Source organism: Protomyctophum parallelum (assembly GCF_964188405.1).
Source record: "Protomyctophum parallelum genome assembly, chromosome: 11".
Classification (NCBI taxonomy): domain Eukaryota; kingdom Metazoa; phylum Chordata; class Actinopteri; order Myctophiformes; family Myctophidae; genus Protomyctophum; species Protomyctophum parallelum.
Genome location: NC_139707.1, coordinates 23,292,326 through 23,308,588, shown reverse-complemented (window position 1 = coordinate 23,308,588; position 16,263 = coordinate 23,292,326). Strand labels below are relative to the sequence as shown.

The 16,263-nt window shown below is 42.5% G+C and overlaps 1 protein-coding gene across 1 annotated transcript; it reads left to right on the top strand.

The window, feature by feature from the left end:
* The first annotated feature begins 1,651 nt into the window (after positions 1–1,651).
* Positions 1,652–14,516, top strand: arsh (arylsulfatase H). The gene is made up of 11 exons (XM_083776531.1): positions 1,652–1,766; positions 5,498–5,653; positions 6,575–6,696; positions 6,914–7,036; positions 7,278–7,480; positions 9,193–9,413; positions 10,833–10,969; positions 11,913–12,038; positions 12,656–12,815; positions 13,082–13,203; positions 13,343–14,516. The coding sequence occupies exons 1-11, from the start codon at positions 1,720–1,722 to the stop codon at positions 13,744–13,746; spliced, it is 1,821 nt and encodes a 606-aa protein (XP_083632657.1). The 5' UTR covers positions 1,652–1,719; the 3' UTR covers positions 13,747–14,516.
* Positions 14,517–16,263: the final 1,747 nt, after the last annotated feature.

Genomic DNA, 16,263 nt, shown 5'->3' with positions numbered 1-16,263 from the left:
AAAATTCTAACAAAAACGTGCAAGTTATACTTCATGTTACACACCAATAGGTTGGTTGAAATGTTATGACCGTAAAATAAAAATAAAAAACCATAGCTGTGACTAATGCATCATAAGACATGCCCTGAATTGTGCACTATGATAGGTATTTGTTGTTTGGATGTGGCGATGCATATAAACACATTGGTTTGTGTGGGAGTGATGAATGGTGACAGGTTCATAAAACAAGACCTGGGGCTTCACAGGTAAAAATGTGTGAGAACCTGTCCAGAAAATCTTCACACATACACACACACGCATGCATGCATGTACAGCCTATGTCCATACACCGCAAACTTTCACTTTCATTCCACTCTCACTAACAAAGTGCAAACGCCGTAATTAATTAAAACCAGACCAGATTGTAGCATCACCTGATGATGACTCACTGCGGAATGTGATTTGGTTCTCATATAATTAGTTCAATTGGCTGAAACTCATCAGCTGTCTAGATCTGTGTGGGGTGGGGGTTAGATGACTCATAACGAGTGAATCACAGAACATTTTATTAAATGTCACATTTTGTTCTGTTGTTGTTTTACTGCCATGGGCAAAAACATGCCGTGACAAGTTTATTAATGCTATTGAATAATAATTGTAAAATATAGTTAACTTGTGCATTAATCATTTGCATACGCTTGCATTCATGCATTCATACTTCAGTCATATGGTTTTAGAGGGACTTCTCTCTTTTATAGGTAATGCTGAGCACATTTTCAGCAACTGATCAGCCAAGCACCATTGAAAACACATAAAGAAAAGAAAATATGAGAATATACAGGTCTATTATTGAAAGCAAGAGGGAGCTGGGCATGCGCATCCTAAACACTTCATTTAATTGTGAAACACCTGCAGGGCCATGTGACCATTGCCAGCTGGAAGAGGAGTCTGTAGGAACATGTTATTATTTTTTATTGTGTGGTATGGTATAACGTACCATTACCAAAGGGAAAAGGTGAGGAGCTGAGATAAGTGACATTTAAAAAGTGCTCCGAGTTACACTAGGTCATCTTTCTTTGCACCATAATACATTTGACTGTTTTGTTTCTACCTAAACTGTTAGAGGCCTACTTGTACAGCTACTGTGGCAGCTACAAATGCTGATGGTGTATGTATGCCACCACGGCAGCCATGCACATACGCTGACCTATTGCTTTTGTTTTGGTATATATACTTTTATAAAAACCAATTTTTTTCTCTCTCTCTTCCCCACTGCCCATTGTTATTATTATTATTATTATTATTATTATTATTATTATTAATAATAATAATAATAATCTATGCTGTTATTGTTGTCTGAAGGAAGCCCAACAAAAAGATAAGTACAAGCCCTCCTTTTATTACTCTATGGTACAAGCACAAGATGTAACAATAAAGGACCAGCTGGACCTTGAACCATAGCCTTGAACCTACTCAGAACAGAAGTAACCTCTCGTCACCATGCTTTCCACACAGAAGGTGGCGGTAATGCAACAATGTGCCAACAGGATGCCAACCGATGCCAAGAAGAAGAAAAGCCCGTCGCAGGACGGTGTCGCACACTGAAAATAGCAGGCCTACAAGCTCACCGTGCACCGAGGATGCTACGCGTTGTGAGCTTTTAGGTCTGCAATTTACACCGTTGCGCGAAATGCAGGGAAGTGGAAGCAGCTGTGGAACTATAATATTTCTCAGCTCTTTATGGATCGCTTTACTGTAACTGTTACTGCAGTCATGAGGTGGCAGAGGTGAGTCGATGTGGCAGTGTGGCACTGCAGGTTTACAGAATCTGAATCATGTTGCTTTTCTATTATGATTCACAAATCACAAATAGGGAAATAATGTATTGACTTTAGTTGTACAGAGTATTATTGTGCAGTGATTTTACTGTCTTGACTGTCTTGATTGTGATCAGACTTTGGCCATGAAATGCTCGTGCTGCTACCATAATGTTGAAAATGCAAACAACCTGACTCACACAGTCACTAGTCACTTCTATGCTAATAAACACAACATGCTTTCTTTTTTTACATGCACGCGCATGGAAAGTTTTCTGCTCACTCACTCAATCAGGTGATGCGCGCGCTCGTGCTTGTGCGTGCGTGCCAGTCAGTGAGGAGTGTCTAACGGCGCATAGTAGAGGGAGAGAAGAGAACCATGCGCATTTTTTTCTGAGCTATTTTCACTCTGGTCAATATCTGGTTAAAACAATTGCTGGGAATTGTAGTAGCTATATGAACTTGATGAGTGATTAAAATTGCATTTTGTCTAATAACCTTATTGGCTCTTAATTGGATCAAGATAATCATTGATGTATTTGATTGATTTTGACATTTATCTACGAAAGTAAGTCAGACTAAAATAGTTAGTCTTGAATCTTGATGCAAGCCTATACTTGTTTTCCAAAGTTTTGATTTACATACAGTTTATCAATGTTTTTCTCTCTGTACAAATGCAGAAATCGTTATCACATCTGACAAAAGCTGAGACTCACATATGAACACATGAACATGCATGTTTAAATGTAACAATGTTAATACTGTACTATTTAGTACTTTCCTTGTGTGATCCATGAGGGAGTTTATAGCTATATTAACAGACACTGTATGATGACGAGTTGGACAGCTGTCACATTGAGACACAGGAGGAGACATGTGGAAGGCAAGGAGTTCTTTACAAATGGTTAGGAAAATCTATACTAACATTTATAACTTACCTACATGTTTGATTAGGCTACTTCAAAACAAACCAGTCCAGGCCAAATGTATGCTCTACAAAATTGTTCTGTTTACAATTGTCTTGTTCTTTATATATTATTTATTACCATTATGTTGTGAAATATTTGTATTATAGGGTGCTCAGTGCTGCTGTGTTATTAAAATATAAAGAACATGCCATTCTTTCTCATCATTGCAGTGTTGAAATTATTACAAAATATAATGTCTCTTTTACATAGCTTTTTTTAAATTTCATTGCGACCATAGGGCACATTTACTATGAAAACCTGCATCTCCCGTTAGTCACACCTACATATATGGTCATGCCTCGTGACACGTCATGCCACCATATATGGCCATCTCCATGAATGAAGATCACAACACTGACCTCATCTAACCCTGGATAACCATACATGGAGAAGACTGGATCATCACCATCTGCATACGGAGCCGGCCAGCAAATCTACATCTGACCTTCAAACCCTTAGATCTCCATATATGGAGCTGACCTGTTCTGACATTCCATATGTTGATCCTTCTCCACCCGTCCTTCCTGTTCTGACATTCCATATATTGATCTGACCTCATCAAACCCTGTACACTCAAGACACGCTCCATATACGGCCAGTACAGAATTCATTTTATATGTTGATCTGACCCCCCATGCCAAAGCACCAGCGCTCGCCCAGCAGTCTGCCGTCACCCAGGCATATGCGTGCACGCAACCTTGCCCTTTGGGGCGAGGTCACTTCTCGCCCTCAGGGCGTCTTTACTGGTTATTATTATTATTTCGAATGCAATAACTTTTGGTATGCCTAACTTGTGTAAGCACATACCGGTTTCTCTGGTGAGGTTATTCCGGTCATATCCTAGGGAAGAGAAATATAATTGTAATCGATAATATAAACTAGTTTATTAATTCAAAAAGATTGCCTAAAGAACAGGTTACTAAACGTTATTTATACCTGTTCTCCTTGAAGTTGAGTCCTGAGCAGCTCAGTTGGTGGTGGTAGTGGTTGCGGAGTCCACCTGGTTGGCATTGCCATCCCATGACTCCAGGCACAGTTCCTCTGGGATGTATGCATATAGTTCTTGTTGGCCATCAGCTAGCAAACTACACTATTTACACAGTGATACATGAAGAGAAAAACATATTCCGAAATGATGCCATGTGGCAGCCAAGTCTATGGACTTGTAATGTGTGTTAACTTTGTTTAGTTTTCTTTTTAAAAGTGCAGTAAATGACAACATCATCTGGCTGATATAAATACGTCTTTTAAGTAATAATTTTGTTTCGTACAAGAAACGTAGCCTGGCTAATAAGCCAGACTCAAATCACAGCTGATTCGCGTCTGGTTTATTATCCAGGCTACAAGAAACGAGCCAGGATGGACATGGCTCAGCTATGTGTAATGCATGGTACCGTCCCTGACCACCAGGTGGGGCTCATAACCAGTTTGTAGGCTTTAGCATATACTGTAAGGGGATGACATACTGTTAATTCTTTTAACCTGAAGAAGACCAAGATGGGACGAAAGTTAAGAAACATTGCTAGTTGTTAAATGAATGTGTGTGCGCGTGCAGACAATGCCCATTTATGGAGATCCCAGCTGTCGTCAATGTAAATTCGCTGCAAATATATTGAAGGCTGTAGATACGTGGGAAGCCAGGCCTCACTTCTAGGTGCCGTCTAATGTTTTATTCGTTATTGTGAAAGATATCCCCAAAATGTAAATTATTAATTTATTATATTATTATATAATTATAAATGTTTCATCAAACTTTTTATTTTTATTTTTTTTAACATCTTTTTTAGTCTTAGTCCTAGTAGTACAAAGTAGTAGTAAGGTTGAAATCTATTTTTTGCAAGTAGAAATTAATGCGGGTGTTAGAGGGTTAACATGACACCAGGGTCTACAGTATGGACAGTCTGGGGCACCTGCTGGCCTAGCGGTCCAGGCGCATGCCATATTATAGTAGGCCCTGGCCTGACAGCGTGTTCGAGTCCTGTGCATGTCTCTCCCTGTCTTTCTCTCTCTTTCCTGTCTGTCTTCACTTGAACCTATCAATATATAAATAAATAAATCAGGGGCACGGTGGCACAGTTGGTAGTGCTGTCGCCTCACAGCTAGAAGGTTCTGGGTTCGATTCCCGCTGGGGACGCTGTGGGCACTGGCGGCGTGTTCCCTCTGCGTCATCAGTGCCCATACCCGAGGCGGGGGTTGGCGAAAGGGCCTTTCTGTGTGGAGTTTGCATGTTCTCCCCGTGTCCCCTAGGGTAGATACCCTCACAAAAACATGCAGTAATCCTGGTCTCTAAAACTACCTCCCCCTGGCCAGCCGGGGAGCCTGATGGAGGGGAAAGGAACTGGTCGGAATAACGTGTCCCTTCCACGCGCTACGTCCGGCCGGGGAAATTCCCCCCTGTCAGGTGAAAAGAAGCAGCTTGGACTCCTCATGCATAGAAGGAGGCATGAGGTCAGTCCACTGCCCCCCCAGGTTGGCAGAGGAAGTGTAGCGCCCAGGATTACATTAGATAATTGGCACTGGGTGAAAAGAAAACTGGGTTACAAAATTGTGGGATAAAAAATGTAAGTAAAAAATAAATAAATAAATAAATCAAAAAGAGTACTATGGAGAGTCTCTGAGACTTACAGTTAGTTACTGTTGGTTATATATAGTATTAATCTATTCATGAGATCTATTAGGCTCATGAACAGGCATTGGATTGGTGATGTTATTTTTGTGAACTCTAACCTTTAGGTCCCTCCCGTTGGCCCTTCTCCTGTTATCCCCACTGCTGATATCAGGACACGACATCACTGCGGCAGAGGAAGAGAGGAGGCCCAATTTTGTCCTGATGATGGTGGACGACCTGGGCATCGGCGACGTAGGTTGCTACGGCAATGACACCATCAGGTAACCCCCAACCAACGTATCAGTGTTTTTATGATGCAACTTCTCTTAGAACTACTCCAATCTAGCTTTCATTTGTCCCGATTACCTTTATCGTTCACTTACTTTGCTGTTATGCTTTCTGATGAAAGGTTTGCCTTTGTTTCACCACCGTCACCCTGGGCAAGACCTACGCTGAAAAGACTATCAGTGGAAGTTGCAGGATTTTAGCGGAAGTATTGCCCAGGGAAATGATGTTGATGCTTTACAAATCAGTTTACATTCTCCGCGAATGAAACAAGTGTTGTGATTTGTCGGGAAAATATCGTATCCGGGGGAAATACATTTGACGAATGTTCCGGAGGATACATCTGCCGATAGCTTCTCTGCCTTACGTTGTGACCAGGCTTTTCTTTTCGCAGATAAGTAAGCCTGGGACCGGGCTACACCACCGTAGGGTGACGTTTCAAGCCTATATAGGGGCTCATCCTCAGGCGTTTCCATGTAATTGTTTGCTTCTGCCCTACACCTAAAACTAAAACGTGCTTTTCTACTTTATCCTTTGGATTTCTCCATACCCCCCCACCCCTCTCTCAGTGCCTCCCCCCCTTCATCATCTCTTCTCTCTGTCTCCTTCCCACCTGCCATGCTTTCATTTTTCATTATTATCCTTATCCCATCCATCATGCCGCCCTTTATACTATATCATCTCTTTTTCGCTTCTGTCCCCATCATCACTTTGTCACTGTCTCACATGCTTCTCTCTCTCTCCCCCCTCTCGCTCACTCTCTCACACACACACACACACACACACACACACACACACACACACACACACACACACACACACACACACCTGTCGTATGCATATGCATATCCAATGACATGAAAAGCTAACGATCTGTTTGCTGATCTGTTTGACCTCTCTGTCATTCATTTTCTCAGGACTCCTAACATAGACAGGCTGGCAGTGGAAGGGGTGAAGCTGAGTCAGCATATCGCAGCCGCTCCCCTCTGTACCCCCAGTAGGGCCGCTTTCATGACGGGGCGCTACGCACTGCGCTCAGGTACAGGAGTGTGCACACACACACACACAACATATGTTTTTGTCATGAGCAAGCTGACGTAGTCATTAGCAATAGATTCATTTGTATGATAATTTGCTTACAAATAGGCTATACTTGATAGTGATACATTTGTGGCTAAATTTGGTTTTATGTTTTGTCTGCGACTGTGTGTGTCCGTGCATGCATGCGTGCGTGCGTGCGTGCACGCATGCATAAGGGATGGCCAGTGCAGGCCGTGTGCAGGTGTTACTGTTTCTGGGAGGTTCCGGGGGGCTGCCCCCCAATGAGATCACCTTCGCTAAGAGGCTTCAACAGCAAGGATACACCACTGGACTCGTGGGTAAGACACTTGCAAGTGTGTCTCACACACACACACACACACACACACACACACACACACACACACACACACACACACACACACTCTCTCTCTCTACTATCATCATTATCTATTTGAACGAACAACAACCACACAAGAGTTATTGCATTGAGAGAGAAAATTTTACTCTTTGAAAGTTTTTACTGCATACATTCCCATCTTATCTGTCCAACCGCCTGTCTTTCTGTCTGTCCGTGGGAAGGTAAGTGGCACCTGGGTGTGAACTGTGAACACAGAGGGGACCATTGTCACCACCCCAACCAGCACGGCTTCAGCTACTTCTACGGCCTTCCCTTCACGCTCTTCAATGAATGCGTTCCTGGGAACGGTTCAGAAGTCTTGGCAGACCTCCAGCAAACACTCCGAAAGTTCTCTATGATGCTGGGACTGGGACTGCTCACACTGGTATGTATGTGTAGCTTACAGTAGTTGTACCCATTCTTCCAAAATCATATATACTGTAATACAGTACATTGGAATGGTAAGTAACACTTACCCTTATTACTAAGCAGAGGTCAAGTTCCTGCCCACCACTGTGGAGACTGGGATTTTCATTTGCTCCACGTTACATCCGACTTGGCTGGGTGTTTCAATGAAAACAATTGCACATGTTCACGGCTGGCAGGGGAGTGTGTACTGTACTCTCTCGCTGCATTAGCGACTCCTACAGGTTGGTTGGGGTAGGCTACCCTTTCAGCAGGGGCTGAAACTGGGAGGAATAGCGCACGCCGCACACGTTGCGACCTCTTCCCAGAGACACATGGTTTTCTACAAGCTCCCCCAAACCAACAAAATTAGGGTTTGGCAAAACGCTCTCTAAGGTTTATTTTTCTTTCTTTTTTGAGTTGTGCAACCACTCCTATAGACAGCTATGTTTGTCCCTGGGTCCGTGGCTGTGTCCCTGGGTCCCTGGCTGGGTTTCTCTGTCTGAGCACGAAATAGCGTTTGGTTGGTTTTCACAGTACAGTACAGTACAGTACAGTACAGTACAGTACAGTACAGTACAGTACAGTACAGTACAGTACAGTACAGTAGGGACCCCCACACGGTAACTCTGTCATTTCTCAACCGATTCGGACACGGGGGGCTCGCCGGAACCGGGCCGGCACCAGGGCTGTGTTCCTGTGGGTCTGGAACTTCCGGGGGAGCCAGCGGGACTCAACGTAAATGTTGGCGGCACGGGCGGTATTTAAATACCTGCGGGCGGGCACGGGCGGTCAAGATAAAATCAGCGGGACTCCGCGAATCCTGCATCCTCCCGCAATTAACCAGATACAGAGCTTATTATACACTTTAGCAAAATATGAATGTCTGAGGAGAACGTATAATTTCCTGTCTGAGCTGGACAAGCACCGAGTCACTCTCCAGAACTGTGTTGGACATCTTCAGGCACACTCCCAAAGCTGCTGCACCTGTCAATCATTAGTAGCCTAATCAGTCTCTGTGAGAAGTGTGTGTTACCCATAGAGTATTAAAAGGAGGGTTTTACCGACGGAGCGAGGAGTTTCCTTTCCCCGTGATGGACATTGTCACTTCTAAACCCCTTTTTGCTTTTGCCTGCATGTGTGCGTCACTCAGCAATAACGTGAGGCACACATCTCAATATAATAATCACTAATCATCAGTGTGCTGTGCTGCGCACTGGCTGTGCTGGCTATTTTAACACCCAATCGGACTTTTCATGAAGTACAAAGCGGGATGATCACATTCTCTGCAGTGGAGAAGGGGACCCAGCAGCACTGCTCAAAGGGTGAAAGACCTATAGCTAATGTGAAAGAAAGACGTGAGGTCGTTTATTTTTCGACAGTCACATTAGTGCAAACTCCTTAAGTGTCACGTTTTCTGAATAGCATAGTAGGCCTATAACATTATTCATATTTTAATTTAATAATTTTATTGCAGGCTATATGTTCATATTTCGTTCAAATAAAATGTTTTAAACCAATTGCATTTTGGTGGGCACTTTTTTTTCCTTCTTTTTTGTTTTTTTTCTGACGGGAATTCCTGCGGGAGCCCGGGAAAAGGTCCGCAAATTCCCGGAAAATAAAATGAGCCAAATCCGGGAAAATATATATATGTGTATGTTTTGCATGTCTGTGTGTGTTATGGCTTTCCAGGTTTGTGTGCGCGTTTGTGGCCTGCTTGAGGTCAGCATGTGGCTCCTGGCAGTCCTCACCTGTGTCAGTATTGTAGCAGTGGCTGTGTGGTATGTGCCCTTGGGATTCCTAGCCACCTGGAACTGCATCATCATGAGGAACCAGGATGTTATTGAACAACCAATGACAGTCAAGAGTCTGCCCCAGAGGCTGCTGGGAGAGGCACAAAACTTTATAAAGAGGTAGAGTAGTGTATCTAGATTTCAGTATCCAACTCAATCAACTTTAACAAGTTTTCATGTAGTTTTCATGTATTTTTCATGTAATGCACAGTAAGACTACGGTGATTAGTATTATTGCCTTCAACTCTGTGGGTCAGTCGTGTTAAAGGACCACTTCACCACTTTTCAACTCACTGATATGTTCAATTTCTACTCAGACTGTGTCTCATAGAAGGGCTGTGGGCAGTTCAGAAACTCGTCCACCAGTGACATTATCGTGAGATTGTCGTGAGAAATATGGCTTCCATTTTCGCATTGCAACTTTTCAGGAATAGAAAACTTTCTATAAGCTTTGGATTCCTCATCGATGATGTCACTGGTGGACGAGTTTCTGAACTGCCCACAACCCTCCTAAATGAGAATTTTTTGTATGAAGGTAGGTTGAAAAGTGGTTAAGTGGTCCTTTAAGCTGTGTATGTGTGCAAAAGACAACAACACATCCATGCAAAATAACACTGACAGCATTGAGGTGACGAAAGCTTGCAATCCTTAGTGATTGTTGATAAACTATTTGGATTGGTATTGGACAATCGCTTTTGGCGGGCTGGGGTTACCGTTTAGCGAAGGGCTAATTGTAAAGTTACATAATTCTTCCTTAAAGGACAACTTTAGTTTTTTTCAACCAAGGTTCATGTTTTAGGTTTTTACAAAATATTATGGCGATTTATTTTTTTATTATTTACTATAGTCCTACTAGACCTCAAGAAAAGGCCACAAAAGATCACAGGATCTACTGAATGTGAAGGTAGCCTACTGGGGGGAAGCCACAATGTGTGTCATAGGCTCAATATATCAGTTTGACACATTCAGTAAATCTCGTGATTTTTTGTGGCCAGATGTAATTTCTTGGGGTCTAGTAGGACTATAGTAAATAATAAAAAAAGAAATCGCCATAATATTTTGTAAAAAAAAAGACGTATTTAGCCCTAAAACGAAAGAAAGCAGCAAATGAAAAAAAATTAACACATTAACATCTTTTACTTTCTCTAATAACAACCTAAAACATGAACCTTGGTTGAAAAAAACTAAAGTTGTCCTTTAAAGTACAGTTGTGCAAAAAAGTATTACAAAATCACACGCCCCTCACAATGAAGTGAGGGTCTTATCTTATCTCATCATACATTATCACATTCCGTGCTCAGTCAATCAAAATTCATCACATTCCGTGCTACACACACGCACACACACACACACACACACACACACACACACATACACACAAAGCTGTGCATAGGAGGGGCTAGCACCCCTCAAAGCACCCCCATTTATTATCAAGCAACACGTACTGTTGTAGTAATTGGGCTTTTGTGTCACTGGCTCATGTCCACTCACTCATCTTTCTATTCCATATTCTCCTCCTCTCTTTTCTTCTCTCTTTAGGAATGTGGATCAGCCTTTCTTGCTCTTCCTCTCGTTGGCACACATCCACACACCCCTCTTCACCACCCCTGCCTTTGCTGGCAAAAGCCACCATGGTCGCTATGGCGACAACATGGAAGAAGTGGACTGGATCATAGGTGAGTGGGGACTGTAAAAACGAATGAGCCATAATATAAGCCCTGGGTATGTGTGACTAATATTGTTCATAAGCCCATTACATGGTGCATGGGGCTAATATTGTGTTGAGCCCCTCACTAAACAGAAAAATGTTCCCATAAATTATTTATATACATATAAATCAATTATATATGGGGAAAGGTTCACTAACAATGTGCAGCAAACATGCATGCATCACATTGTGAAATGTTTGGGGGAAATGGCTACAGGCAAGCATACCCTTCTGTTGGCGACTTTGTAATTGTCCCTCATCGAGAAATAATCTATTCACTGGCTCACCAATGCATTCACAGACGGAATAGTTTTTCTTACCTCCGCCTCACAGAAACCAGCAGAGGGAAATTACATTTTAGCATTTCAGATTGAACCGTTAGCATAGTCCAATGTCAGCCATACCTGCAGTGTTGATGGATGGCTCTGAATCATTTCGAGTGGTTTTTCCGTTCCGCTGTGCTTCACCTCCACTTTATCTTTCACGCTGAACTTGTCCTCACCGCACTTTATTATTGTGATACATCTTCTGTCGGCAGACGATGGCACTATAGTGTGTCTGTAGGTCAGAAGGGAGGAAGAAGGGGATTTCCTAGATCGATGGTCGATGGTATACATTACCTCCAATCGTGTTCTATTAACATTTTACACTGTGTTTACTGTGAGGTACAGTATTGATTGCACATTGTTAGCATTTCCAAACCTCATTAGTGTCCTATTCTTGCATATTCACATTATATTAATTGTATTGCCTCGTGTTATGTTACTGTGTAACGTTTGTCTATTTATAAGACATACTGTAATGGAGAAATAAGAACTCTTGCCACTCTGAGTGTGATGCTTCACTTTCCAAATGTCATGTTACTGTAACTATCATTCTGATCTCTAAAGTTACATTAATTGTGTTTTCAGGGGAAGTGATGGAGACAGTGGACTCCCTTGGACTAGCCAACAACACTCTGATGTACTTTACATCGGATCATGGCGGTCACATTGAAGATGCTAATGCCCATGGTGGCTGGAATGGCATTTATAAAGGTACAGTATAACAGGAAAAATCCATGGGTCTCAAATTAGTCAAATAAAATGCCTAATAATAAATAGTACTGTAAAACGCTCAATTAAGTTGCCATGGCATACTTTAAGTTGTTTAGATTCATAGCAAACGCCAGCCCTAATGAAATGCCCCACAATTGTATTTAATTTCTTACCTGGAGAGGGTATGAATGTGATGAGAATTTAATGCAAATCATTTAATGCAATGTCTACCTCTCCTCTACATGCTGAAGAAAAATTGCATTATTAAAATGTAATCTAAAGTTTAAAATTCATAAGCCTTCCCAGGAATCCACATTTTACACCAGCCATCCACATAAACAGATTAAGATGAGACTAACTATATCTCTGGTGGTATGGGAAGGCTGGCTACTGTATTAATGCTGCAAAGTATCGTTATTACTATACTTTGACAGTTTGATTACTTTAACCGTCATTACTTCGATGAAGTGTAGGTCTCTCTGAGTCCCCATACGATTGTATATCTATATGTCTTGCAGTCCTATCCTTTTCCCACCGGGAAAGGAATGGAGATATTTATGGTATGTCATCTCTCTTCTCCCCTGTTCTCACTCTCTCTGTCTCACTCTCTCCTCCAGGTGGGAAAGCAATGGGAGGATGGGAGGGTGGTATCAGGGTGCCTGGCATTTTCCGCTGGCCGGGCAGATTGCCAGCTGGGAGGGTTGTAGACGAACCAACCAGCCTCATGGATCTGTACCCTACGCTCAAATACCTGGCCCAGGACACACAGCCAGACAGGTAGAGATGTTAACCAATGAAAACCTGTGTACTTCCTTGACCGGAGTCCCCCAGGGGTTTATACCACTGATTGTTTTCTCCCTCTACATCAAATCTCAAGCTCACAATGCATCGTGACGTGTTGTGCGCTTGTAGATTGGCTATTTTCGCAGAAATGTTCCCTCTCTTTCTCTCTCCGCCAACTCCTTATGTCTGTTTTCTTTGGTCAGCTTTCTGGACCGTAACATGTCTTCATGTTTCTCGTGTGTTCATTTACTCTCTCTTAGACTGCTAGATGGCCACAATCTGATGCCCCTGTTAGAGGGGAAGGCAGAGCGCTCGCAACACGAGTTCATGTTCCACTACTGTGGCGTCCACCTCAATGCAGTGCGCTGGCACCCACCAGGGAGTAAGCACGCATGCACACACACACACACACACACACACACACACACACACACACACATCTTAGTGATCTTTATAGATCACTATGTTTTTCTTTGTTTTGAAATACTGAATGAGAATTTGTATTGTATGTTTTTCTCCAGGTGACTCCGTCTTCAAAGTTCACTTCTTCACCCCCAACTTCTATCCCCCTGGAGCAGGCGGTTGCTATGACACCAAGATGTGCAATTGCAACCACGTTACTCACCACAACCCCCCGCTGGTGTTTGACCTCTTCCACGACCCCGCCGAGTCCCGCTCGTTGACCTCGCACACCGAGCCCCGATTCGCCGAGATCCTCAAGCAGACGGCCGAAGCCGTGGTGAGTCACGAACGCACTCTGACAGACGTACAAGTGTCCGACAGTGCTCACACACACGGTGACACACACGTGCAGCAGAGCGTTCCCAGCCAGATGTCTTGGGATAAGATCTTATGGAGACCCTGGCTACAGCCCTGCTGTGGAACCTTCCCATTCTGTGGCTGCAAAGAAGGCACAACAACTTAAGAAAACACCTTTATGTGCATGCATAGAGAATACAAGAACATGCACACTGCTGGCTACAATGTTTATTTTCTTAACAGATTAATCTGTCGATAATGTTTTGGATTATTAATTATCTAATGTCATATGATTCAGCCCCAATGCTCTTCGGGCATTTGCTTAGCAAGGATAGCCTATATGCACATACACTACAGTATGCAGTAATGCATAAACACACACATGCATACATACACATTAGTGTGCACAATGACATTTGAGGCACTACAAGCATACAAGCACACATGCATACTATACATACAAATTAATGTGCACGGGGACGCCTGCTGGCCTAGCGGTCCAGGCGCATTCCACATAGGCGTATGCCTGAAAGAACCCCCCCCACCCCCAATTAATGTGCACAATGACATTTGAGGCACCAACAAACATGCATATACAGTAGTGTACTGTAACCCCAGGGAGATTTGGCATGTTTTTGAGCAAACAATTACACATACAGTAGACATAAACATGTACAGTATGCCTGTACTGTACATGTATGCAGTGTACTCTATATGCATTCGCTACATGCATTCACTGTGTGCATTCAAGCAACTTGGTTATCCAGTGTGGTTGCAGCTGCAGCGAGTCCATTGTTGTATTATTTTAGCGAACCGTGTGCAGTTAAATGAACCACTGAACGGAACATGATGCATGAAGTAAATTGTAAGCACAAGGACACAGACATCAAATCACTCCCAAGGCTTTAAAGTGACTTAACAAGTGCAATTGTAAAAGTGGTTTGTGCACACATTGACAGTCATGCAAGACTATGAGAAACACCCCCAATATAATTAGTTTTCTGCACCACCACACCCCACCCCACCCCTCCCCTCTTCTCTCTCTCGCTCTCGCTCTCTCTCTCTAAATATACATGTTTGTATTTTGTAGCAAATTGCAAATTGCGGAAAATATGAAGGACTGAACTTGTGATTCTGTTGAAAATGCTGCAATTGCTCTTGCAGTGTAATTTGAAGTGAAGTGAAAATAACTTTTTGAATAATGCATTTTTATATATATATTTTCCAATATGAACATCTTGGAGAAGAGAACCAAATATAAACTATGATGTGAAGAGTCTAGTGATTTCCGTACAAATTGTATTAAATTATTTCACAATTGACATATTGCATTCTGTTGTGATCAGTGTTGTATTTTATTTAATTTTAGCCTTGGAAAATATAGATTTTTGCAGAACTAAAAACATATTTAAATATGCATTAACTGAATTTTAGTATATCGTCCCTGTCAGGCAGAAACATTTTATCTCCAAATTTCATTTTTTTTGTACTGTACATCGTCCCTTCTATGCCCATATACTATTTGATGCCACAAGCATTACCACAAGCCAACTATTTGATGCCACAAGCATTACCACAAGACAACTATTTGATGCCACAAGCATTACCACAAGACAACTATTTGATGCCACAAGCATTACCACGGGCACAGTATCACTATCATAGCATCTTTATTGCAGCTTACGCACGCACGCGCGCACACGCACACAGACACTGTTTCGGACATGTTAACCACTTAAGCTCTGGATACGTCTCATATGACAAATAGCCAAAAGAAAGCATGTTGTGAGCTTGTAGATCAGCTATTTTTTAAACCGAAATCTGTTGTTTTCTGTATGACAAGTTGGACAGATGACACATTGAGAATATCCACACATGACAGTGGAGGAAAGCTAGTTATGAGATAGTGTTCTGTTCAGGGCAGGCAAATCTTCTGCTGCCTGAACAGTTAAACTGTTTGGACAATAGTTCTCACCTTTTAAGAAAGGAACGTCCAGCTGTTCTAGCATGCACAGAAATGGACCATGCTTAATGCTCACTCCATCCTGTAATCATGTTCTAGTGTCATCTGCAGTATGCACTGTCTGCCATTAGGGGGCAGAGACAGACTGTTTTTTTGTGTGTGTGTGTGTGTGTGTGTGTGTGTGTGTGTGTGTGTGTGTGTGTGTGTGTGTGTGTGTGTGTGTGTGTGTGTGTGTGTGTGTGTGGTTGTGTGTTGTGTGTGCCACGCACAGACGGTGAGAGTTTAGTAACTTTTATTATTATTTATTTCCCCAAAAGAGGAATTTGTGTGCTGTGCACCATTTAAAATTACATCAATTTTAGTGCTGTGCATATCGGCGCGGTGCCAAACAGAAATAAATAAATACGTTTAGAAGCACATTAAAATCAAGTATTGCACCAGTTAGTGTCAGATTGCACCAGTAAAAGTGAAAAGCAAGCAGGCACACTGTGTGTGTGTGTGTGTGTGTGTGTGTGTGTGTGTGTGTGTGTGTGTGTGTGTGTGCGTGCGGTGAACAGTTGAGATATAGGCTACTCTGGAATAGAAGTGACCATAGCAAATTAGCAATCTCTCGTTTGCACTGTCTCTCTATATAAATATGCTATTTTTGGCTCATGTTTTCCTCCCAGAATATGGATGCTGGGGTGCAGGACAGGTGGTTGACAAAAAAGTTTTAAGCAT

Bases quoted from the DNA above. Each gene is read 5' to 3' on its own strand.
- arsh (XM_083776531.1), top strand. From the start codon at position 1,720: ATGGATCGCTTTACTGTAACTGTTACTGCAGTCATGAGGTGGCAGAG. The intron at 1,767-5,497 runs GTGAGTCGATGT...TCTAACCTTTAG, and splicing joins GCAGTCATGAGGTGGCAGAG to GTCCCTCCCGTTGGCCCTTC. The intron at 9,414-10,832 runs GTAGAGTAGTGT...TTCTCTCTTTAG, and splicing joins GCACAAAACTTTATAAAGAG to GAATGTGGATCAGCCTTTCT.